Genomic DNA, 27239 nt, shown 5'->3' with positions numbered 1-27239 from the left:
TAAAAAAAATGGTATAAATCCCGCATTTGATGAATTCGTTTTGTCCCATCCACAAATATAAAAGAGATAATTTATGTAAAAATAAATTGCTTTATTACAATAATAATAAACTTGTGTAGAGGTTCATGATGCTTAAAGCTAAAAATATATTATCGATCGGAATGTGAAAAATGTATAAAATTTTAGAGAGATTGGTTAAAATTCTTCGTAGGAACGGTAAACTTTTGAAATAAAACGGTTTACATTTATTTATGTCTATGAGTATGGAAGTCGTGCACAACTCGTGGTATCTATGGCAGTTCTAAGATCTAATCGTGTAAAATCTTCTAGCCACATTGGTTCCTAGAGCCTCTGTTTTCCATTTTTATGTGGAGGTTCTATCTGCTTTGCGAGTTCTGCTACTACATCTTTGAATATAGGTGGATCCAGGTTTCCTCCCAGCATGTATATTATCCACCAGTCACCCAAATCGGTTTTTTGTGCGATAGCTTCAGCTGCTTCACGGGGCACCATTCTGTTAATTGTATTTAGCAGACGGACACGGAATGATGGCATGAAAATTATCATTGCTCTGTAAATAGGAAAATATCATTATTAAAAGTGATGGACCTGCCACTCACAAATTAGTGTTGTACTATTGAGGTCGAAACATGTATATGTGTGGAAAAGAAGTACTAAGTCTTCTTGTGACTAGTTGAGACGTTCCATCAAAATTAAAACTCTGTTAATTCCTATTGAATTCGAAGAAAATTAATAATAAATAAGCTTTAATAAAACAGAATACCAAGATCAGTGTTGTTTTGGCATTCGTTTGAATATTTTCCAATTTACAACATAATTTCCGTAGTAGTAACTAAAGTCGTAGTTTCATTCTTTTTAAGATTTATTACACTGACGTCACGTATATTAGTCACTTTGTAACAATAATTAATCACTCCAATTTGCATGTTGGGTTGTTGCATTTGGCAAGGAGAAAGCTTCGAACATGTTCATCATATAAGCAAACGAGCATATGGAGACGCATGGTGCATTAGTTTACCAACTGCTTGTGATTAAGCTTTTTGTGCAAAAATTGAAGGTTTATTAGATTTTGCAAACCAGTGAGAGCCATTTGCATCAAGTTACGATAAATAACAACCTGGTCGATCAATAACAACCTGAAGTAACACTAGGGTAATGACGAAATACGAAAGATTTATTTCAACTTTGCATACATATTTAGTAGGGAATAGTTTTTGACTAAACATACCTTCCACTCGCTTACAAATCGACAGCTCAAGTATAAAATTGAAGTTAATTATGTGTACTTTGCTATACGTATGAGATTTTCCACCATGAATTAAAACATTTTTATTTTTCAGGTTTTTTAGTCACCTTAATCACCAAAAGGAGTATTTTAATATTATCTAGATTTGTCTAAAACATGCAAAAAATTAAGAATCGACATAAAACATAACAAATCATAACATAACAACACTGTTGTTTCATAGAGGCCAATGTCGCAATCGTAAACAATGCATTTTCCTGCAAATTCATCCGCGCCTTCTATCAACCGGAAGTTGAAAATACCGCCAGAAGTCTCTAATCTTCCTGAATTCAGCAGAAGAAGTCAATTGCGATCAAGATATTCAATAAAACTTAGAAGAAGTCAGTTGAATGTAATAAAAAATAAATAAATAAATACTCTTTGATGTAATGGAAGTTTTATGCAGGACTTCACTTAGATGGCGCAGCATTATTTATGCATAACCAATTAAGATCCCTCATACATGAAATAAATAAATATGTAATTGTCCTAGTGTAATGTTACCTAGTGTAAGGGTACTTTAGATGAACGGTAAATAAATTATGAAACAACGCACTACATGTGATTATACTATCGCGTACAGCACTAAAGCAAAATTAGTCGCTCTACACACTTACCTGTAAATGATTGTACAGAACAGCAGAATGGATAATATGATGAACCAGAACCAGATGAAAATGTAAGTCTTCTCATTCACAATATTCAACGGCAGGATACATAAGGAATCGTGTTTCTGGATTGATCCCGAAGCACCATATTTATGAAAGATGCACTTCGTAACCCTTGGAAAAACATACACCATTGGATCTAAGCGTTGGTCTTGTGGTACTTCTGAGAATTTGAGAACATTCCATCCGTACGAATAGAACTCGCCATCGAAGAAACGATTCATCATCCACAGTTGAATAATTATGTTCACGAAGCATAATGCTTCACATGCAAAATATCGCAGTACGTATAATTTATGGCGCTGAAAATTACAATAAAGAATGAAATATTACAGGTAAGAAGACAAGTTTAAACTATTCCTTTTCTTTTCGTTATTTGATTTTTGATTCAGATTCCTACACGTACTTGAAGTTGAATTGTAGAGCTGGAATGAATATCTACAATAAGGTAACCATGACGAATATATCGGCCTCGTTGAGACTAAAATAAAACACTAAATACAAATTGGCAATTTTCCAAATGAATTAGAAAAATGGGCAATCTTTTCATCCGATTAACAGAAATTTGAGAGCGTAAATGAAGGTGGATTGGCCTCACATTACGAATGAGCGGACATGAAATCTACAAGCGCTGGATGGTTGGGCATCGCAGCAAAGGCAAGGGCTCGTTGCGAAGAAGCCTCAACAAAGAGACAAAGGAAGTGATTTGGAATCTGACCGGGGCTCAGGTCAAGGCTTAAGTGAGCAAATCACATGTCATGACAAACATTACTCTGTGTATCGAAAACACCAAATCACGATCTTCAAAATTGATATTAAATACGCATGCCTGTTAAGCACAAATCAAATAATAGAATAGAATTGAATAGTAAGAACTCATCACCAACTTATCAGTCGGTAGTGGAAGCAAAGTTTACTCACTCTCATACGTTTCAGAACATATTCAATAAGGGCTTGTTTTTTGGCACATTTCTCTTCTTCTCTGCAAATTCCGATGTTTAGTCCCATTACAATAGTACGCATCAATCCCCCTTCCGTTGCATCCCACAAAAATTTGGGCAAATAGCAAGCTGCGGCCTGAAAATGAATTTACCATAAGTATAGATAATTGTTTGGCATATTTTTATTAATTTCACCTGGAAGAAAAGCACGAAACAAACCCATTGATAGTATGTATAGTATTTCTTGGCATCCTCGTCATTGAAATCGTTCGCTACGCCAGGATGGGCAACCTCGCGTCCTACCTGAAAACAAGTTTTGGTATAAGTCAATACAAAATTACAAAATTAATATAACATAATTAAAGATAAAAAAAGATAAAATCAAAAAATCATAAAATCAAGGTTATGGCAGGTTCCGAGTAAAGATCAGAGATGTACAGCTCATATTTTTACTTATTATTAGTCTTGATTGATGACTTGTGAGGGAAGTCAGATTTTTTCTTTTTTTGGAAAAGATGTTTAATTTTGATACACATAGGTAAGTTTGCCATCTTATTTTTAAGAGATATTGCGAAAAAAGATTCGGCTGCCGGTGGGACTTGAACCCAGAGAGAACAGGGTGTAAAATGTTGCCAAAGCAGATTCGATAGATACGGGGAATTGACTGATATCCCATCGTTATTAGCTGGTTATGGAACAACTTCTCGCAAGGGCAGCTGTTGTATAATTGGTAATACGTCCGTGTACTAAATGGAATAGTGTGGGTTCAAGTCCCACCGGCAGCCGAATCTTTTTCGCAATATCTCATAAAAACACCCTAAAATGGCAAACTTAACTATGTGTATCAAAATTAAACATCTTTTCCAAAAAAAAGAAAAAAATCTGACTTCCCTCACAAGTCATCAATCAAGAAAAAGAGAAACGATAATACCCTGCAGTATCACACACCGCAGCTGGTCGGACGCTCGGTGGCAAGCGAGCCTCTATTGTCGTTGCAGAAGCAAACCCGCCTCCATGCGACAAATAGAAGCACATGTTTGTGATTCAAACGCAACCGACTGTTGTTCAATTCTGATACACATAGTTGGGTAGAGAGAACAGGGTGTGAAATGTTGCCAAAACAGATTCGATAGATACGGGGAATTGACTGATATCCCATCGTTATTAGCTGGTTATGGAACAACTTCTCGCAAGGGCAGCTGTTGTATAATTGGTAATACGTTCTTATTATTAGTGTAATTCTGTTTTGTTTGATATTGTTCAACATAATAACAATTGTTCTCATATAGGGTGTCTTGATGGCAAAGCTACACCTAAACTTTTGTATAATTGATGGTTTAGAAGTACATATTATTCGTTTTAAAATATGTTTTCTGTTGAGGGCAATCTTCGTGTTTTCGGGGGGACACCACTCAATACGGAGGCATTTCAAAACTTTTTTGATATTTTATCTTTGCTGCCCGTATTAAGTGGTGTGCCCTTTGAAACCCCGAGTGCTTTCGGATTTGGATTCCGTGAAGATTGACTGTAACTGACTAAGGGCCGTTTTCTTCACCGCCGCTCAACTCTTAAGCGGTGCTTACCCATACGTTTAAACCTGGTTTAAGCACTAAGAAATTGGCCATAAGATGTGATGAACATATCATTTTCTAAAAATCACAAAAATCAAGTAAATTGAAAAATGCTTTGACTAAAGATCCCGTGTCCTCATGATCATATGAAAATCAGATCCCCTCATGCCATATGAAAAATCATCAATTTTCATGGCATCCATCACGTTTCCGGATATAGGTCACTGCTACCAGGTAATATTTTTTTCTCTCAAGAATAAGATAAGACGAGATTAGTATTTAATTCCACCACGATACAATATTTCTTCTTATTCTACTAATTCAATGGCTCTACATTTGAACCAGAAATTGGCATGCTCTTCAACTTAGTATTCTTTTAGCATTTTCTCAGTTATTAATTGGAGGCTTTTATATGCCCGCCTTTACATGAGTATGTAACGAGTACAATGGGCACAATTCCCAGGGAATCGACAATGTTTCCCGCCCGAAAACATCTTAGACCGGATCGAATTTGACATCTCCGGATTGGCAATCCTAGGCCTTTGCTCGCAAGGCTAACTGGAGACAAGTACGAGACACTGAAGGCGGCCTTACAGTTGAGATCGGAATACGAAAGATTACAACGTAGCGGAATTAAATGGAATACGTAGTGACAGATGAAGATATAGAACTAAAAGAGCTCAATAATTTTCCTATTTATTTTCTATTATTTGCGTTTATTTTTCGTGGGTCTTTTTCGTCACGAGTGACATACACCGACGCCAGAAAAGCAACAACTGATCCCTCCGTATCGTACCCATCATCACATGAGCCGGCACCTACGACTTTACTTCCTATTTGAGGCAAGGTGTGACCAGTCATTTTTCGTCTTGAAAAATGTCAACTGGTATCTCACACAGGCACCTATGAGGGTGAGAGACAAGCTTATCACTAAATCACCGGCACTATCGTTATTCTCCGACATCACGAACGTACGCATGCGAATATTGAATCCAACCACTACCTCGTTGCAGTATGTCTGCGACGGTGTACAAAACGCGCCGGAGTCGTCCGCCACGGCTAAACATTGGGCGACTACAAGACGGTAGACTAACCTAAGACTACGCGCAGCAGCTGGAAGTGGCAGTCATAACGGAAGAGCAGCTAGGCGCAGCGTTTCTTGAAGATGGCTGAAGAGATATTCGATCCGCCATCCGCCGCAACCGCTGCACTAGGCACGGTGCCCCCGGTCAGAGAAACGGCTGGTATGACGGCGAATGTGAGCAGTTAGTTGGGGAGAGGAATGCAGCATGTGCGACAAACGGGCGCGGGACAGACAAAACTCGATTTTTCGGAGGAAAAAGCGCCAGCAGGAAAATCGAGACCGTGAAGAGACCGAGCAACTGTACCGCGCTAATAACGCACGAAAGTTCTATGAGAAGTTAAACTGTTCACGTAAGGGTCACGTGCCACAGCTCGATATGTGTAAGGACATCACCAGAAACCTTCTTACAAACGAGCGTGAGGTGATCCAAAGGTGGCGGCAGCACCACGAAGAGCACCTGAATGGCGATCCGGCAGACAACGGTGGCGGTATGGTAAGGAACCAGGGAGCACGCGTGCAGGACATGCAACTTCCGGCTCCGAATCTCCAGGAAATCCAGGAGGAGGTCGACCGACTGAAAAACAACAAAGCCCCTGAAGTTGACCAACTACCAGGAGAGCTGTTTGAACACGGTGTTGAGGCACTGGCTAGAGCGCTACACTGGGTAATTACCAAGGTTTGGGAGGATGAGGTTCTGCCGCAGGAGTGGATGGAAGGTGTCGTGTGTCCCATCTACAAAAAGGACGATAAACTGGATTGTAGCAACTACCGCACAATCACATTGCTGAACGCCGCCTACCAGGTACTCTCCCAAATTTTATGCCGCCGACTAACACCAATTGCAAGAGAGATCGTGGGGCAGTACCAGGCGGGATTTATGGGTGAACGCTCTACCACAGATCAGGTGTTCGCCGTACGTCAGGTATTGAAGAAATGCCACGAATACAACGTGCCCACACATCATCTATTTATCGCCCAGACAACCAGAATGCATGCATAATAGAATTGTTTTTCTGTTATGCGATGCCTATGCGCACAAATTTCATCGCTTACCAGTCGCGAAAACGCTTTTTGCGTACAAAAGTGGAGGCGATATATGTGTATTTCTTATCCGACGTTGCACGGTAGTGTATGCGATAAGCACGATTTTTATGCGCGTTTGTTCGTTATACATTGCGATGTAGTTTGTGATAACAAACTCTGTTTGACAGATAATCCGATTTCATTTGAGTTTGTTTGCAGGAATATGCGATGTCAACATATGAAGCTGGAATAATCTCGCAAAATAGCCTACTATGCGGGAAAATTTATAAATAAACTGATGAGATTCGCACCACAATGCGATTTTGATGAAATTTGGATCGGTAAACGATTTTAATCCTACATTCTTATGCGATGTGTGGTTGTCTGGGCGACTTCAAAGCCGCATATGATACAATCGATCGGGACCAGCTATGGCAGCTAATGCACGAAAACGGATTTCCGGATAAACTGACAAGGTTGAACAAGGCGACGAATGATCGGGTGATGTGCGTAGTTCGAGTTTCAGGGGCATTCTCGAGTCCCTTTGAAACGCGCAGAGGGGTACGGCAAGTGATGGTCTTTCGTGTCTGCTATTCAACATCGCTTTGGAGGGAGTAATACGAAGGGCAGGGATTGACACGAGTGGTACGATTTTCACGAAGTCCGTCCAGTTATTTGGTTTTGCCGACGACATTATGGCACGTAACTTTGAGAGGATGGAGGAAGCCTACATCAGACTGGAAAGCGAAGATAAACGGATTGGACTAGTCATCCACACGTCGAAGACGAAGTACATGATAGGAAGAGGCTCACCCACCACCACCCACCACGAGTTTGTATTGGTTGTGATGAAATCGAGGTGGTTGAAGAATTCGTGTACACTGGATTCTGTTTTTACACGATTTACATTTTCTCAATTTCCCACTCATCCTAAATGTTTAACGTATATTAATTATCATGTGATTTTTCTTTGATTTATTCTGGATTTTTTTAAACATGTTGCGAAGATTTTGGAGGTAAATTGAAGTCACACGATCAAAAACACGAGCGAAAAAAAATCGTGTAAAAACAAAATCCTGTGTACTTAAGCTCACTGGTGGCCTCCGATAACGATAACAGCAGAGAAATTCGGAGACGCATCATGGCAGGAAATCGTACGTGCTTTGGACTCCGCAAAACGCTACGATCGATTATAGTTCGCCGCCGTACCAAACTGACTATCTACAACGCTTATTAGACCGGTAGTTCTCTACGGACACGAGACCTGGACGATGCTCGTGAAGGGCACACTGGGAGTTTTCGAAAGGAAAGTGCTACGTACCATCTATGGTGGGGTGCCCGAGCAGCACACATGTTGCACAAAAGTTTCTGTAACTCATATGTAACAAAATTTACTCACATTTGAGTTGCTGCAACCAAATCGGTCTGGATTGTGCTGCTAGGGTGCAGATGGCGGACGGTACGTGGAGGAGGCGAATGAACCACGAGTTGCATGAGCTGTTGGGAGAACCATCCATCGTTCACACCGTGAAAATCGGAAGACTATGGTGGGCCGGGCACGTAGCCAGAATGTCGGATAGTTATCCGGTGAAAATGGTTCTCGACAACGATCCGACGGGAAGAAGAAGGCGAGGTGCACAGCGAACAAGGTGGATCGATCAGGTGGAGAACGATTTGCGGACCCTCCTCAAACTGCGTGGTTTGCGACTTGCAGCCATGGACCGAGCTGAATGGAGAAGACTTTTGTGCACTGCACAGGCCACTCCGACATTAGTCTGGTAATAAATAAATAAATCGTTATTGTTTATCAATAATTCTAAAGAGATCCGACTTCCCGGATTATACGGGACAGTCCCAGATTCAGTCTACTTGCTTCGGTTTACCAGGAAAATGTCCCACATTTCATGATGAATCTATAAAGTTTAGAAAAATTATGCAATCCATAAGAACCAGGTTGTTTAGAAAATCCGTAACAGATCTGAATAATCAGGAAGAAATAAAGAGGAAAACTTGAACTTGAAGAACGTAGGTTTGATTAATTTCGATAATGTAGACGATTTCCTAAGTATTACAGAATATAGGAAATCTGAAGGATCATTTGTCAGACCCTGGATAACTCAGAAATCTTAGTAATCTGCAGCCTTTGAATAACCTTAAGGATCTTCTAGAGAATGTGGGAATATCCAATCCATAGATTCGTGTGGTCTACGGAATCAAAACTTTTTGAAGATATTCTGAATTATTATTATTTGTCTTTATTAACGAGATTCTAAGTTAAGTTAAGTTAAGCCATGACAATGATCTGAATCGGAAGAATCTGAACTCCTCAAACATGCGTAGATTAAAAAAAGTGATTCAATCGTCATTAATCAGTGATTGTTCAGACTGAATACTTACATAAGACAACGTACAATATCCAGTAGGCCAGTGAAGAATGTTCTACTTATCGAAGAGTCTTCTCCACAGGACAGGAGTAGGAATTGAACCCTTATCTCATAATATACAACAAACTAAACATACTACATAATACGCTCATACGACCGGCACTGCTAACCACTCGGCCACGAGGTGTTAACTGTGATACATACAACTCTTATTAAAAAAATATTAGTAACTAGTTGACCCGGTAGACGTTATCCTGCATAGTAGGCGAGAATACGCGATGTGAACTGCCCATGCTGCATTCCCTTACGAATCATAATTTTAGCTTTCACGATTTTCTCCATTCCCGTAATTGTTACATGAGGAAATATCATATAAACCCGTCGGATATTATAAAAAAACAGATTTGCTTATGGAATTGGAGGAAATCAACCTAACCGTTTTAAAGTTAATTCATTTATACATATACATATAAATTAGGGTGACAATGAAAATGGACTTGATGAATTTCTCAAACGGGTTGTGTTCAAAAGTTTCATCTCGAAAAAAAATCCCATGCAAAACTTCTGCTCAATCGAACTTCGTTAAGTGTTTGACCAACGCGGTAAAAGTTTGACTGTTTTGAAACACGAAAAAAGTCCCAAAAAAATTTTAAGTCCGAAAAAGTAATTTTTTTTTCTCGGGGTTACACCTATCTCCACGTTTCATGTATTTCTAATACATTTGGCATAAACAAAACGATTTCGAAAATTTTCCTGTTAAACTTCTTTGAGGGCATCACTGAAATGTGCAGTGCAACATAGTAGCCTGAATTTGTGTGTGCTATCTTTCGCGCCGCCACGAGCAGCAATGTTGCCTGTTGAGGAGTTATGCAATTAGCTCCAGAAAACCACGGTATAGATTAAATTCGATTACTAATTATTGGAAAGTTTAATCAAGATGCGGTTTTCACTGGGTGAAAGCTGTTGAGTATTCCTTTTAGCTAGGGGGACAGACGGCTTTGGCAGGTTTTGTTCTATTATTGGCAGGGGGGTTTTTGTCGACCAAATTTTATGAAATCTGGCCACAATATTCTTTGATATGCAAAGAATGCTTAGGCCAAATTTGAGCCTAGTCAGTAGGGTGGTTCAAAAAATCGATTTTGCTCCACAGTGCTTATCTGATTCTTTACACAGTTTTGAGTGTCCTCTGAAAATTAGAGCTCATTTGGATTGAAACTGATTTAGCACAAGCCGTTTCAAGTTTGCATGCAAATTAGTATGGGGAAATTTATTTTTTCTTTGTATTGGTGATGACGCTTCCCCATTAAGCGCAGGTTAAAAGACAACCTACATAGCTAAAAGGAATACTCAACAGCTTTCACCCAACAAAAACCGCATGTTGATTAATCGCCCCAATAATTAGTAATCGATTTTAAGACAGATTGCGAATCTTTAGTCATGATCGTTAAACTTCTTTGAGGGCATCACTGAAATGTGCAGTGCAACATAGTAGCCTGAATTTTTGTGTGCTATCTTTCGCGCCACGAGCAGCAATGTTGCCTGTTGATGAGTTATGCAATTAGCTCCAGAAAACCACGGTATAGATTAAATTCGATTACTAATTACTGGAACGATTAATTGAGATGCGGTTTACACTGAGTGAAAGCTGTTGAGTATTTCTTTTAGCTATGTAGGTTTTCTTTTAACCTGCGCTTGATGGGGAAGCGTCATTACCAGTACAATGAAAAAATAATTTTCCTCATACTAATTTGCATACAAACTTGAAACGGCTTGTGCTAAATCAGTTTCAATCCAAATGAGCTCAAATTTTCAGAGGAGACTCAGAACATGGTAAAGAATCAGATGCGCACTGTGGAGCAAAATCAATTTTTTGAACCACCCTACTAGTCAGTCATAAAAAAACCCCCTGCCAATAATAGAACAAAACCTGCCAAAGCCGTCTTTCCCCCTATATAGGTTTTCTTTTAACCTGCGCCTAATGGGGAAGCGCCATTAACAGTACAATGAAAAAATAAATTTCCCCATACTAATTTGCATGCAAACCTGAAACGGCTTGTGCTAAATCAGTTTAAATCCAAATGAGCTCAAATTTTCAGAGGACACTCAGAACCTGATAAAGAATCAGATAAGCACTGTGGAGCAAAATCGATTTTTTGAACCACCCTACTACACACATTATCAAATGTTCTGTAAATCTATTGCAAGAATACATTCCTACAAGCTGATATTCCGCTTCTGCTGAGTAGGTGTTTACTTGTTTGTCTATCGAAGCGATCGATAAAATATCACTGTTTGATGATCAATGACGCAATGGAGTGCGATATAAATATTGACAAAAATCAAGCTGATTTACAACAAAGTTGGCCTGCCTAATTCAATGAGTTTCTTTTATGAACGGCGATAGCAAGCAACCCTGCTGCAAGTAAACTAGAAAAACTAAAATTCTCCACAATTTTATGAAATATCTAACAATTTTGCGAGGCAAAACGCTTTCACATCAACCCATGATGTATAATGCTTTGCACACAGTTGATGCAAAAATATAATATTTATCGCTTGTATGACTCCTGTTGGCCTGATCAAATTGTAGCTCGTTTCGATTTAGCAGCCAAACTACTGGTACTTATAAGTTTCAAACCGATGCGATGTCCGTGGTGAAATAAGATATGATATGAAGGCCAAGCTAAACTTGATGAAGCATATTTTGTAAAATTCTTCTATTGAAAACAGCATCACTAGCATTCTAGTACTGTTAACTAACGCTGATAATCGAAAGCAATTTGCTTCAAATCGATTCGATTAAAATACATTTTACCCAGAGCCTATATCTAAACTACATGTTTTCTTCTTAAATGGTTTGTCTTTGAATTTATTTGATAGAGAAAAATCTTTTACATAATCTTTTACAATCTTTATACCCAAGCAGCAAAAGTCAAGTGAATCTGATCGCAGTAACCCCATTAAGACTTAATCTAGTCATATATACGTTACTGTATTCTATGGGTATCAAATGTGCAAGTCACATAGTTCTCATCTTGAGATTTGCAGAGTCTCTTAAGCTCGCGTTTAAACCTTTTCAATGCTGCTCGACAACTTCGATGCGATTTTGTGGTCAAACATCACATGGTCAAATTTTAGATGCGCGTTGCAATCTATGCTCAATATGTTTTTTAGGTACACGTGTAAACCGAAATCGGAGTTAAGGTGATGATTAGCTTTGTACAATAGTTGAGACATTGTAAATACAGCTCTCGGGCATTTTCCTGGCGATTAGTTCTTATCTTTTTCTGGCAAAAGCTCAACATTCCCTATGAAACTTGGGCTGCTTTTCGACTTAGGGTCACTTTCGCGTTGCGCTTATTTTCAATTAATTTTTAGCATCGCGACACTGAAAACAGCATTGGTGCTTCCACTCGTTCCTCTTCTTTTTCTTCGGCTTCTACTTCTATACCCGAGCAGCACACATGTCACAAAAGAGTTACAGTGACTCATTTAAGACTAAATCTGGTCAGTTGCTGCAACCAAAAGTTACTGAATTGTGCTGCTAGGGTATCATCATTTTCTTCTTATCATTAGTTAAAATTCACTTATTGTTATCTTGTGTCTCGTGGAGCGACGTTTGCAATCAAGATGTGGGTCTATTTACACATCTGCTTGCACTTCGCAATTACACATATGTGCTTACAAAAATGTAATATGATGTCTAGTACCTTAGCTTTTCGAATGGATCACTTGTATGTAGTCAAGTTTTCGTAAGCAATTGAACAATCAAAAAAATACTTTACCTCTCGTTTATATGCATCGGGCATTGTGAACGTACTAGAAATCCAGCAGAATGTATTGACGACATGTGTCGGGATCCCGTTAACGATGCAGCTAATTGGCTGCCCGACATATTGTGTGGCAGTAATAACTAAACTGCAAGCCAGCAGCAGAGCCGTTGTAAAACTATTATGAAGGCGAAATACGGCACTATCTGTGTAAATGTCTTGTCTTTTGAAATAGTCCTTCAATCCTCCTAGGAGCTTATACATTTTAATTGATGTTTATTGCTTATCGAGCTTCAGTCAAATCTGCATTCTGTTGTACACATCCAGTAGTAGTTGTCTGAAACAAAAAAAATGTTTATTGGAAGATAAAATACAGTTGTGTTTTAGCATTAGACGGGGAAAATATGAACGGTACCCATAACAATGAACTGCAAAGTGCACAACCTAACTCCTATTACATTAGCGGAAAACTACATGTTCGGTGGAATTGTTCTTCAAGATATCAATGGCGGGGGTGTATTTTCCTATGCATTTATCTGAAATTACCTAAACAAACTTCAAATCAAATGCTCCGGCTAATGTAACAAGCAATTGTCCTGAAGTTTTCAAAGGCAAAATTATGGAGGCAGACAACTTTTTTTTACGTTAGACAAGACGTTCGAATAAGATCGTAGGTACGGTGTCAGAATCTAAAATAAGTAGGGTAGATGTACTATATTTCACCACTGTGTTATATTTCGCCACCTTGGTAAAACAAGTAGTTTTTATAACGCTCTACTGCAATATTTTACCTAACTGTATTAAACAATCATACAGCTATACGTCATAAGACCTCTTTTTGACCCCGGAACCGTTGGGCTCAGAGGGTCGGAACCCCAGGCTGCTGGTCTAGAGCCAACGGCTGCCCCCGGGGAGCGTTCGCAAGACCTGTTTTGGCTCCGGGTCTCAGGGGGTATCAACGCTGGTGAAGCTTTCGGAATGCGGAAACCTATCTTTAAAGTTTTTACTTACGGTCAACCCAATACTTCTATTTGTCCTAGTCGGCCACACTTCCGTGGTGGCAAGTAAAATTCACTGCGCTGCGGCTCAGAAGGTCGGCAGGCGGCAGCGACGACGGCGGAGTTGAAGACGGAGGTGGAGATGGAGGGCGGTGGTAGGCGGCTTCAATGGTCGTTTGGCGAATTACGGTGATGAAACCATGGCGGGTAGGTGGCCGTGGGAGGCGGTCTCGCAGACGGTTTGGAGGTTCTGCTGTCGATATGTGGCGTCGAACGATGGCTTCGAGGGTGGTTTGAGGTGGTGCGGACGGTGGCTCGATTAGATGGCAAGACCACCGTTAAACGGTGCTGACGAAGCGAAATGATGGTGTCGGACCACACTGTCAGTTCAACGGGCACATGAAAGGTGCGAACGTCCTGCTTGCTGTAAGGTGGCTGATCCCACTGGTCCTGTTTGTCCCCTAGGCCACGGGCTGGTGTGACACGTGGTTTGGCGCTGGGGAGTTGCTTAGCGGGTTTTCCGGAGACGGGTGCTGACCAAAATGGTTGGAAAATGCACACAACACTGGTGTTCTTCCGGGTCCGTGTAGATCCGAAACGAAACGATGGGCCAAAAAGGGAGATACTTGTCCCTGCCGTACTGACTGTAGCAACTGGCTTCCACGCGATTATTTGGCACTAACTACGGTAGAATACCCTGTTAACTATTCAGGGCATCTACAAAACACCGCTTGTCGTCGACCAACAAAGGATCGGGAACTTGATCCTTCGTGGTTAAATAAGCTGATAGCTTTGCTCACTCCAATCACCTATTTATTGGCGCAGTTCATTTGCGCGCCTTGGTGTGCCTTTGTCGACTGCCCACGCGTGCGCATCCAAATTGACCGTTTACGCTTCTAAATTTATAAACATAATCCCTCATTTTCCGCACTCGAGTACATTCTATAAGTGAATGTTACCCGGCGGTAACAACGTTAAATTAAAATTGCATTATTATAAATCTACGATGATTGATGAAAACTGCATCTAAAAATTGTTGTCTCGATATTTACCATGGCAATTTTTGTCCGTTTGAAAAACAGGCCAGAATAAAAAAAAAGTCGGAAAACTGATCAAACCTTCAAAATTATGACCAATATCATAAGAACCAGGGTTCTTATATCAGGATTCACTCACTTCGACAGTAGATGGGAGAGATTGGCGCGGGGGTGAAAAATTCATTTTTGTAATTCCTGATCATAATACCATAATACTTTTCCATACCATTATGCAACTCAAATGGGTTGCATAAAATCCATTAAAGCACTCATTTGGGTGCTATAATGGAAAACCAGCATTAGAGTAATAGTTACATGACCACATTTAGCTAAATTGGCTTGTGTTATTCTTCAAATAGTGTATTCTCTGTGTCACGTAACAAATGAAATAATTTGATGGACATTACATCAAATTCTCCAAAGGCAGGTTTATCTATCGCCTTATGGTCTGTCGAGCACACATTGTTAATTTTCGCCACCATCATCAGCATCGACTGTGTTCTTCTTATTTTTACTTGGATTCTTCAGATTTTCTGAACGCGCAATACGTGTTGCCTAAGCTCAGGGCGTTAGTGAATTGAATATCCCGAATATCCGTTCAACCACCATTCCAAGAGGACAAGCAATGGGCGGCGAAAACTAGATCATGGGGGTGGCGAAAATTGAATCAGAATATACTTGCTAATTACACGGTATATTTATATGAATTAACAATAATGTATCGTCATTATTAAATCAGAATTGCTAGAGAAGATCTAGTTTTACATAATAATACCGAAACTTCTCCAATCGTTCTATCCCTAGGAAGTCGAGAATGTTTCTGACCGGATCGAAAATAGAAATCGCCATCTCAAGTTTTGCAATCCTACGTCTTTGCTTGTAGGGCTAACTGGAGACCCTTAAACCCCCGTCATTTTGTGCGAGATTTTACAGAGACCGAATGATGGCGTCCAGCAGCGGTCGTCCCAGCGACGACAATGGAAGCGGAATGTCTAAGCGGCATCGATGGAGCAAATACAGGGGTTGGCCCAAATTCAAATCCTTATAACTTTTTGAAAAATTGATGAAATTCCCGGCCTAAGCAAAATTTCACTCAATCTCTCAACATTTTACTCTCATTCTCTCTCGGGACGGTAGAAAATGCAATGTAAACAAAAATATGCACGTTCCACGACAACAAGATGCCAGATGGTATTATTCATAATCATTTTTATTTGGTTGAGAAGATATATAAACTCATCCAAAATTCTTCCAAATACTTTAAAACAATATTAATTTCACCTTTTCAAATCGAGAAAACTATAAATAACATGATAACGTCAACGTATTAGACAATTTTCCTATTAACGATGAAGGATCATTTTTATAATCCTGGCCTTTTGGCAGCACGGTGCGGCTAGAAGTTCTTGGGCCGAGGTGAATTTTCGTTCGGTTTGTGAATATATTTTAAAATGTATTCTAGTATGTTTAAATAAGTTCTAGTGAAACGAACAAATAGAAAAGATTGAAGTGCGTGTGTTTAGCATTATGGTGTGGTGATTAACAGCTTCATGCAATGGTTGTATCGAGCACTGTGACGTTTTTTCAGGTAGGTGGTTAATCGATAATACCGTTTTGTAAAAGTGGAAAGAATCACTCCGGCTCAGTGGTGTGGCATCGGAGAGTGAAATTTTGAATTCTACATTTTTATTTTCTACAATTGAATCAATTAGGAGTAAAACAAGTGATAGAAAAATATTGAGTATTGTGAAAAATAAATGGGAGACTTTTTAAAAATTATCAACCATAAACCTACGACTTCCAAACAGTTTAAATCATTAGTTTTCTGTGCAGTGAGCCGGGAACCGGGTCCATAGGCCCAAGTAGTGATTTACCCTATGGTCAATTATGTATATCCTTCCAATCACGTATATATTATCTGGAACTATATCAAAATTGGCATCAAACATTAAGATTTTTCATGGAGATGCTTCAGGATGTATATTCAGGACGATCAGTTGGCCTGACCACTCTGTAGTAGGTTCCAGGTGTGTCGTAAGACCCAACCCCTGGTATCAAAATAACGACGAGCCCACGGTTCCACGACGTTTTGTAGAACTAATTTCCAATACGTGTTTTGTATTAAATTATTTTTACTCATTTATGTAGCAGTTCAATTTCCGGACCCTGTATTTGCACTTCCTCAGTTATTAATTAAAAGCTTTTCTATCCCCCATTGCATGAGTATGTACTATGTATGTACTTGAGATGCTTACTACATAACCCCATTCTGAGTAAATACGTTTTCAGGTTTCTTCTATAAAACGTCTTCAGTATTTTGTTAAAAATATTTAACAGAACACGAAAAGTATCGTTAACTATTCTATACTATATTCAGTACTGGATTTTTTCATTTTCAATTAGAGATGTCAAGCGATGTTTACATATCTGCCCCTTTCAATAAGGCATTTTATGAGACGTTTCGCGGTGGTCCGTTTATTTACTTCTAATGTTTTGATTTGGTATGATTCTGCGTGAACATTCCGTTAGGTCCGAACACAAAATAATGTTTGTAACGTTTTACTTTTCATTCGTGTTTTCTTCAGCATTTCATGCTTAGAATGCAATGGTATGAATTATCTAACGATACATTTTAAGAATCATGTGAAAAACTATGTTCTAAAACCCTGGTAGACGAAAAGTAAAACAGGCAGAATTGATGCTGGGACCCATCGGAATGTTCGGCGCGAAATTACCAAACAAACGGGCTCCCACTAATTGTCAAAGTAGATAAACACGAGAAAAACAGCTGTTTCGATCTGTCTCATAAAATGCCTTATATCTATAGAAACGCGAAGGATGAATGGCATGCTATAAAAATCTCAAAAAATATTTGTCCCGTGACAGGGCATGAAAGTGTGTTATATATGCTTTATTTTTGTGTTTATTACCACCTTCGACCCGGTGAATTAAAGGAATTTGATTTATTTATCGACTACTCACTATTCTTTGCATCTATAAAAATAATTTAGAAATTTCAATTTTAAAATAAAGCACAACATCTTTCCATGACTGTCCTTCATGCGAAATTGATCAAAGAACCCACGATTCTTTCAATTGGTCACCTGATATAGAAAAAGGCGCTTTGCTCTCTGTCTTATGACGATCACGACTTATTCCAGTACTGACTATATTATACTATAACAGCTGTTTATTTCACTTAATTAAAGTCGGTTGATGATGAAAATTTGGCAACAATTATTGTATGCCTCATATGCACAAACACATAAAAACGGACAAACAAACAATAGGTCAGTTCGTCAAGCTAAATGTATATAATATTATTGGCCTAAGTGGCCTGTGTGGTATATAAGAGTCTTCTCCATTCGGCTCGGTCCATGGCTACACCTACACGTCGTCAACCACGCAGTCTACGGAGGGTCCGCAAGTCATCTTCCACCTGATCGATCCACCTTGCCCGCTGCGCACCTCGCCTTCTTGTGCCCGTCGGATCGTTGTCGCGAGCCATTTTCACCGGGTTACTGTCCGACATTCTGGCTACGTGCCCGGCCCACCGCAGTCGTCCGATTTTCGCGGTGTTAACGATGGATGGTTCTCCCAGCAGCTCATGCTGGTTCATTCACCTCCTCCACGTCCGCCGTTTGCACCCCACCATAGATAGTGCGCAGCACTTTCCTTTCGAAAACTCCAAGTGCGCGTTGGTCCTCCACGAGCATCGTCCAGGTCTCGTTTCCGTAGAGGACTACCGGTCTAATGAGCGTTTTGTAGATTGCCAGTTTGGTACGGCGGCGAACTCTATTTGATCAGAGCATTTTGCGCAATCCAAAGAACATACGATTTCCAGCCACTATTTTCTCTGCTGCTATCGTTTTCGTCGACGGCAGTGCCAGTCAGACATCATGCACGCGTACAAAAAAGGATGAGATTGAGCAACGACTGCTACGCGCACATAAAATTTAGCGCACGCGAGTCTCACGAAGCTTGTGTACCTTGGTGAGTCGCATTGAGACATCTCCATGCGATCAGCTCATGCGCTGTTTGCCATGGCAAACATTTGCAAACAACAACGGAGGTGCGTAAAACAGCTTGGGCGGACAATTTTCATTCAATAAAATCGTCGCCTAAGTAACCCCAGCTATGCATTCCTAGCGCATGAGATGAGTCTCATGAGACGTACATTGAGATACGCTCACTCAGTTATTTTATGCGCGCGCTAGCTTCTCTCGAGGCACCGAATCGGTGCTACGTGAGCTTTTGTAGCTCAAGGCACACTGTCTCATCCATATATACACGAAAATTAATAGACTCTGGTGCCAGTGCCAATGCCTCACCACCGTGTTCAAACAGCTCTCCTGGTAGTTGGTCAACCCCAGGGGCTTTGTTGTGCTTCAGCCGGCAAATCTCCTCCTGGGTTTGTTTATCGTGCCTCATTCGCCCTCGTGCGGTGTCCCGCCCATGCTGCATTCTTCTATTCCAATAACTGCTCACATTCGCCGTCATACCAATCGTTTCTGTGATCCGGCGGCACCGTGCCTAGTGTAGCGGTTGCGATGCTACCAATGGCGGATCGAATATCTTTTCAGCTATCTTCAAGAGACGCTGCGCCTAGCTGCTCTTTGGTTGGGAGTGCCACTTCCAGCTGCTGCGCGTATCTTTGAGCTAGCCTACCGTCTTGTAGTCGCCCAATGTTAAGCCGCGGCGTCCGACTTCGACGCGTGTTGTACACCGTTGAGAGTTTTGATCGCAGACAAACTGCAACGAGATAGTGGTGAGATTCAATATTCGCACTGCGGTAAGTGCGGACGTTCGTGATGTCGGAGAAGAATTTACCGTCGATTAGAACGTGGTCGATTTGGTTTTCCGTTTCTTGGTTAGGTGATCTCCACATGCCTTGTGGATATTTTTGCGGGGGAAGAAGGTGCTTCGGACTACCATTCCGCGGGAGGCTACGAAGTTTAGGTATCGTTGGTCGTAATCACTCGATACGGTGTGCAGACTATCCGGTCCGATGACCGGTCTATACATTTCCTCCCTTCCTACCTGTCGCCGATGACGATTTTGACGACCCGCAGTGGGCATCCATCGTATGTCTGCTCCAGTTGTGCGTAGAACGCTTCTTTCTCGTCGTTGGTTCTTCCTTCGTGTGGGCAGTGCACGTTGATGATGGTATAGTTGAAGAAACGGCTTTTATCCTCAGCTTGCACATCCTTGCGTTGATTGGCTGCCACCCAATCACACGTTGGCGCATCTTACCCAGCACTATGAAGCCGGTTCCCAGCTCGTTGGTGGTGCCACAGCTTTGGTAGAAGGTAGCCGCTCGATGCCCACTTTTCCACACTTTCTGTTCTGAAATACATATCTTTGTGCATTTTAGAAAGGTTCATCGGATTCTTCTAGTGACCAAATATATGCTATTATCATTTCTCTATCTGCGTATACGCACGGCAGGGTATCCCACTGGATAAAAAATAAAATCTGTGCTTTCATTTTCTAGTTTCGAGTTAGTTCAATGTCATTAAACCACGCTGATAAGACAATATGAAGTATACTTCTGTATAATCACATAATTCTTAAGTGAAATAAGGTTTTCAACGAAATTTGAAAAAAAAAACTATGTTTTTATATACTTATAAACTAACTGATCTATCAGATCCGGGAGCACACGCTCCACGATGCTTTGAAAGCAGCACAAATGCTGGGGTATTGCCTTATCGTCAATGGTATACAAACGGGAACCCGGCGATTTATCACAGACTGTTTCTTTTGTAATAATAAGTGTACTTTAAACTATCATTTGCCGACGACTTCAAATTATTTTGGATCGTAAACGGTGTACAAGATACACTATTTTTGCAATCGCAGATCTCTTCACTGACTGGTGTCAGCTGAATTGTATGGTTCTCAATCCAGATAAATGCTCCTTCATTTCGTTTTCTCGTAAACATTCAGCAATTGCCTTTGACTATACTATTGGATCAACCACACTACGTAGAGAGACTGTTGTCAAGGATCTAGGTGTATTATTAGACACTAAGCTGACGTTTAATGAACATGTTGCTTTCATAGCCTCTAAGGCCTCCCGTACTCTGGGTTTCATTTTTCGAATAGCAAGGAATTTTAATGATGTCCACTGTTTAAAGGCTCTATATTGTTCTTTAGTAAGATCCACTTTAGAATATTCATCTGTAGTTTGGGCACCTTACTATCAGAATAATATTTCCCGTATTGAATCAGTTCAGCGTAAATTCGTACGGTTCGCTCTACGTCACCTCCCGTGGAGAAACCCTGACATTTTGCCTAGTTATGATGACCGCTGTAGCTTAATTGAGCTAGATTTACTAAGCGTCCGCCGTGATACTGCCCGTGCGTTATTTGTAGCAGACCTTTTGCTTCTGAACATTGACTCGCCTCCTCTTTTGTCCCAGCTGAATTTCAACGTCAGCCAACAAAACCTTCGTTCTAGACAATTCTTTTTCCTCCGCGGTGCCCGAACGAATTACGGGCACAACGAACCATTTTTGAGCATGTGCAAAATTTTCAATCGCTGCTCAAATGAATTCGATTTTTACTTGAGTCGTAACACTCTTCGGAAAAGGTTTTCCCTCACCCTGTCGCACTTTTAGAAAGGTTAGTTTAAATTGTTGATACTAGATCTAGACTAAGTTAATCATTGTAAATAGTTGTAAGAAAAACGAAGAGTGGGTAATGTCTGTGACATAACCGCTAAGTGGACGTAGGACTTGACTTGACCATGCATTTAAGATACATCTTCTTCTTATTGGCATTACATCCCCACACTGGGACAGAGCCGCCTCGCAGCTTAGTGTTCATTAAGCACTTCCACAGTTATTAACTGCGAGGTTTCTTAGCCAGGTTACCATTTTTGCATTTCTATATCATGAGGCTAACACGATGATACTTTTTATGCCCAGGGAAGTCGAGTCAATTTCCAATCCGAAAATTGCCTAGACCGGCACCGGGAATCGAACCCAGCCACCCTCAGCATGGTCTTGCTTTGTAGCCGCGCGTCTTACCGCACGGCTAAGGAGGGCCCCTAAGATACATAATATGTCCAAATTTCTCACATCAACTATTTTGGATAAATAATCGGCGTTGCATACCATTCCTGGGCAACATCTTCTCATCAAACCGACACAGAAATCAAATCTACCTCGAACCAGAATCATCAAAAACAATTCAGGAAGTATCTGTCAGGTCACGGAATATTAGCCTCGACAGTGGCAACCTTCCCACTGAGGGACTGCCTGAAATAAGCCAAAGTTGGCCCAGCAGGGGATGTAGGGCCTCTAATCCGTGCGATAGCGACTGAGGGAGAACATTATTTTTAACTCTTAGAGCCTTGAAAAAGGCTGTTTGCTTCGGTTAAGTCCAAAAAGTAAGAAAACGATCTTTTCAAATAACCGCAAATTTCTAGTGGTGGTATAAAAAAGACTGAATGCTCTGCGAGCGAATGCACTTTTCTTTTATACCTTATTTTGAATCTTCTCTGCTTCCCAATTGGTGGGCCAATCAGCCAGTGTCTTGTATCCCGCTTCTTTGTCAGCCAAAGCGTCATCATCATCATCAACGCGTTCGAGAAGGGCTTCTTCTTTTTTTACGCTTGTTGCTCGCTGCTGGCGTCTATTTCCTAACGGGACTTTTCGCTTGATACAGGCCAATAAACCGGGCAAGCGAGCTTAGAATTGCAGTTCAGGTGAGAAGTACGTGTTCTTTTCTGAGACAACATTGTTAGTAGTAGATGGAAGGAAACACCCGGACATGGGATTTCGGGTGATAAGATTTAGAATTGGTAACATGGGACGATCATTCAGTCACATTCGCTTTGTGTGCGGTCAGTATCAAACAATATTTATCCAGATATTTCTTGATCAATGCCAAAAAATCCAACATTTGATGAAAAATCGATTGATAGTTTATTAATGTTTGAGCTGTTATTGGTGTTTTTTTTAATCCAAATATCCAAATATTATGTGAGAGATTTGGACATCATATCTTTTTTTTTAGGCATGGTCAAGCGAAGTCCTTCGTCCACTTCGCGGTTAAATCAGAAAAATTATCCACTGTTAGTTTTGACGCTATTTATGAAAATCACGCATAAAATTTTATCACTAGAATATTGGATTTGGCACCCAAGTACAATTTCTATTCCGAAGGGTATTGAAAGCTTTAATATTGATCTCTATTATTGGCTCTCTGAAGAACCGTTTGTTTTTTGGACATACATGCTGCATCATGTGGCTTTTCTTCAGCCTGTCTCGGCTCATCACCGATGCCGGCCGGTCTCGGCTCGACTCTGCTGCTGCTGCCGGTATCTGCTCAGCATTGCTGCTTTGTCGGGTCTGTAGGATGGACTGCTGCTGTACTGGCTAGGTTTCGGCTGATGATGGTGGCTTCGATGACTTCATTCCCTGCTAAAAGGTGTGATTGCTGTTCAACCGATGATGCGGTTGCTTCGCTTGTCCCGGTCAGAATGAAAGGAAAAAATCGCGTTGCGCTATTTTATGGCTTCTCGGCAGATCCAGCGGCTGCTCATTCGCTGGTGTCTGCACCAATCAGAACGTGGTAATGGAATGATGCAAGAATTATGTGGTACCCATATTTATAGGTTCCCTTGATCTCAATGTTTTTCATTGAAAACAGTTTCATGCCTATTGAAACAAGTTTTTCGGGTCTTATCAAGCATGGACATGAAAGGCATACTTGAAATCTGTCGATTGAGGGGCTTACCGCAGAAATTCGTCCATTGAGACGAACGCTATTAACGTTTAAAATCTTTCAACACAGCGTAACGCGATCGATTTGAATATTTTGGAATGACACCCGGTATAGTAAAGAGAGACGTAAGTCCTACGTCAAAAATTGTATTGTGTATCATTTGGAGTAAATTGAATTCTGTTGGAACGAAGAGACGAAGAGGTTTTGCACCCATTTGAGAGAGAACAAAAAGAGTTCAACTCAAACGGGCTTTTCCCTTTTCCTAAAAAATAAATAAACAAACAAATAAACAAATAAACAAATAACTCTATTGGTCGCAAAACAGTTATTTGACTTAAAAAGGTTAATAAAAAATCCACGAAAAAAAAAATTCGAATTAAATGGAGCTTGATTTTGTATCGTTTTGAAGCCTCGAAAGTTAATCTAAATTTCTGTCGCTTCGTTTCGAATCAACATAGACATTTTAAAATTTCGTTTCGATAGAAAAATGTGTGTTATCGCATACCCTTACCAAACGCAATGAAATCAGATCTCTGCACAAAAACGAATTCGGAACTCACAAGAAGAAACAAACAGTGGTTCATCCCGAACAAAAAAAAGCATTCTGTTGGAATTGGAAATGAACGGAAAGCTCGTTTCCTATAAATAATCAATTCAGTCCTATCACATTGGCAACCCGTAAGCCAAGACGAACCTATGACATAGATCCTAACCCCCAAACTAAAAAAAAATCAGCATGAGCTCGTGACAACTGCAGTGGGCGAGTGATCGCATCATCATTTCCTCTTTATCCCCGATGACCGTAAGGACGTAGCCAGTGATTATGGAAAAGTTTAGAGCTCTCGGACTGTGCACATTGGGGTTGGAAAGCAACTAACATACTCCATCCATTAATTCCCTGTGCAACTACGATTGTTCTGGTCAATCACGGAGTATCAACTACGAAATGTACGAGCATAAAGCTCAGGCTCCTGATGATCGTATACATGAGCTTCATAACTTTAGATCTTCCCAATACTGCTCACTCGGCAGCATACAGGATCGTTTCTAACATGGTGTTTGAACTATCGCAACGATATGTCCATTTTTGGCAGTATCCGGGATGGGCCACAACCTCGAATATAATACATGCACACCCAGGAGTATTTTGCAAATTTACGTTTATTTTGATGCACATATTTGGAGCAAGAAAATAAACGTGAAAATTAACAAACGCGCTGTAATTTTAAATATAAATCAATTTTAAATTACACGAGTGTTCAAGTAGTTTTAATTGAAATATGGATAAATATTTTACATACCGTTTACAATTTTCATCAAATAAATAAGCGCCTCCACGCATCCATACTTGTCGCAACCTCGCCAGCCATAGATTTTTTTATGGAAATGAAAAATTTTATTTTCATTTATTCATGTCAAAGAAATAATAAATCTCGTTATAAATTACTCCAAGGGTACACAGGGGCCATCAAGAATATCCCCTTTTTCAAATCACTTTCTATATTAGGCTTTGCTCAAATTTGGCCTAAACATTATTTGCATATCAAAGTATATTGTGGCCAAATTTCATAAAGTTTGGTCGACAAAAACCCCCCTGCCAATAATAGAACAAAACCTGCCAAAGCCGTCTTTCCCCTATCAAACATCAAAAAGTTTTTTAAATAAGCGTTGTTCTATTGGATACGATGAATATTTAAATAGTGTTTCGTTTACAAATCAGCCTGACAAAATAGCGGTATTTTAACTCAATCAGGAAGATTGTATGCAATTATTTCCGAAGATTTGAATGTGACTATAAATCATTTCAATAATTATATATGTTTTGCACCCGTTTCATTGCCACAAAAAATGTCAGTCACTCTGAACAGTGGTAGGCACTTCTCATGAAACATGCTATGATCTCTTGTAGATCAATCCAGAAATCCAAACCTGAATGCAGTAAAAAAAACACATGAAATTTTCATTTCGTCACGTAGACCTTCTAGCATTCACAACACGCAACCTGAAGCCGTTCTCACTCGCGGGAAGAATTTCTATTGTTGATGAAATCATTCGAATATTATGTTATGACGTTCATAATACATGATCTATGATTTTTCCAAAAAAAAAAACATGTTAAAACATACGATCTTATAAATAATCACTTCATGATTACAGCATCTCTCAATGTTGGAATGATCGACTATTGAATGGAGTTATAGAATGACGAGAATGTTCAAATTAGAATATCACTTATTCTTGTACCCTTCAATTTAACTGTGAACGATAAACAGAGGAGTAATAATCAAAACAAATATAAGTTGTTTTTAGACAGATCGTCTTATTGATTCTCACATACACTTTAGTGTAATTGATAAAGTCGAACCACATTTACCTATATTAATCGAAGAACAACTTTCGCGGCACAGAGGTTCAGAGTATACTGCGGACTTCAATCCACACTGGGCAGGAGAGAGTGATCTTCAGTCGGTCAAGAGACAGCAGCATTCCACGTTAATAGCGCTCACTACAGTAGTCAGACGATACAACAACATTTTAGCGCTCTTTACCATTCCTATACGTATATTTGTCCTTAGTTTACTCCAGCTGCTATGTATGAAGTACCGGTATACGAGAGGTAACTACTACAGTCATTTTGTTGCACGGGTAATTAACGTGCGACTAAATTTGTTAGACTTCACAGTAATTATACTCAACAAAACCTACGAATAGCATGCAAAATCAGTGGAAGTTTGCTACCTCATAGTACCTGTCCACGCAGATGTATCCGACTGAATTGAGCATCTAGAATTTCCTCTCATACTATCTATGCTATTATGCTATGATAGCACACATACTCTCATAGACCAGACGATACAATGCGGTGCACATATAATTCATTTTCAGTACCAATTGATGAAGACTGTTAACCCTTGTTTAATGTCCGCCGAGAGTTCTCCTATGGACATGTGACTGTATGCAAGTATACGAGTTGGCACGTAATCTCCAACCCTTCGGCATGCAGGTTTAGGTGTGCCAAACACGCATGAAAGGAAGAATTGAAGCAAACCAGTATTTTTGGGATGTATCACGTAACTTGCTGCCACATCATCGACTATTCAGTTGAACCTACCTGGTGGGAGCCTACTATCGGTAAACTCTATCTTCATTTAGTCTATTCTTATGTGCAGAATATAGAACTGTATGATGTGAATGTATGATTGGATATAATTAACATGATTTCATGTTTTTGGCGCGATGTTAAATATGCATGGTCAAAATAGAACGAATGTTTGTCATTTATTTATTTTTGAATTATGCACAGTACAGCTATAATAGGTTAAGTCGAATAATAAAGATTAATTGGGAGAGTAAAAGAAGTTGGAAGCAATCAAACGTGATCTACATAGGGGGAATGACGGCTTTGGCAGGTTTTGTTCTATTATTGGCAGGGGGTTTTTTATGACTGACTAGGCTCAAATTTGGCCTAAACGTTCTTTGCATATCAAAGAATATTGTGGCCAAATTTCATAAAATTTGGTCGACAAAAACCCCCCTGCCAATAATAGAACAAAACCTGCCAAAGCCGTCTTTCCCCCTAGGTAATTGTCCGGATGGTCTTCGGATAGTTCCCTCAGTTATTGATAATAACTATTTAGAAGCGTAGGTTGTGTCTGGAATGGAGTGATAGAGATCAAGCGACAAAATCACAAAGGAACATATTGCGATATTTTTTTGTTTT

General features: G+C 40.0%; 1 protein-coding gene across 1 annotated transcript; it reads right to left on the bottom strand.

Annotated features, from left to right (window-relative positions):
• Window positions 1-70: 70 nt before the first annotated feature.
• Window positions 71-26260, bottom strand: LOC134224583 (innexin inx1). The gene is made up of 6 exons (XM_062703992.1): window positions 25893-26260; window positions 12763-13084; window positions 3111-3218; window positions 2896-3051; window positions 1924-2276; window positions 71-571 (listed from the first exon to the last, which is right to left on the bottom strand). The coding sequence occupies exons 2-6, from the start codon at window positions 13009-13011 to the stop codon at window positions 343-345; spliced, it is 1095 nt and encodes a 364-aa protein (XP_062559976.1). The 5' UTR covers window positions 13012-13084; window positions 25893-26260; the 3' UTR covers window positions 71-342.
• Window positions 26261-27239: the final 979 nt, after the last annotated feature.

Source organism: Armigeres subalbatus, chromosome 3 (genome assembly GCF_024139115.2).
Source record: "Armigeres subalbatus isolate Guangzhou_Male chromosome 3, GZ_Asu_2, whole genome shotgun sequence".
Taxonomy (NCBI): domain Eukaryota; kingdom Metazoa; phylum Arthropoda; class Insecta; order Diptera; family Culicidae; genus Armigeres; species Armigeres subalbatus.
This window is presented reverse-complemented; position numbering and strand designations above follow the sequence as displayed.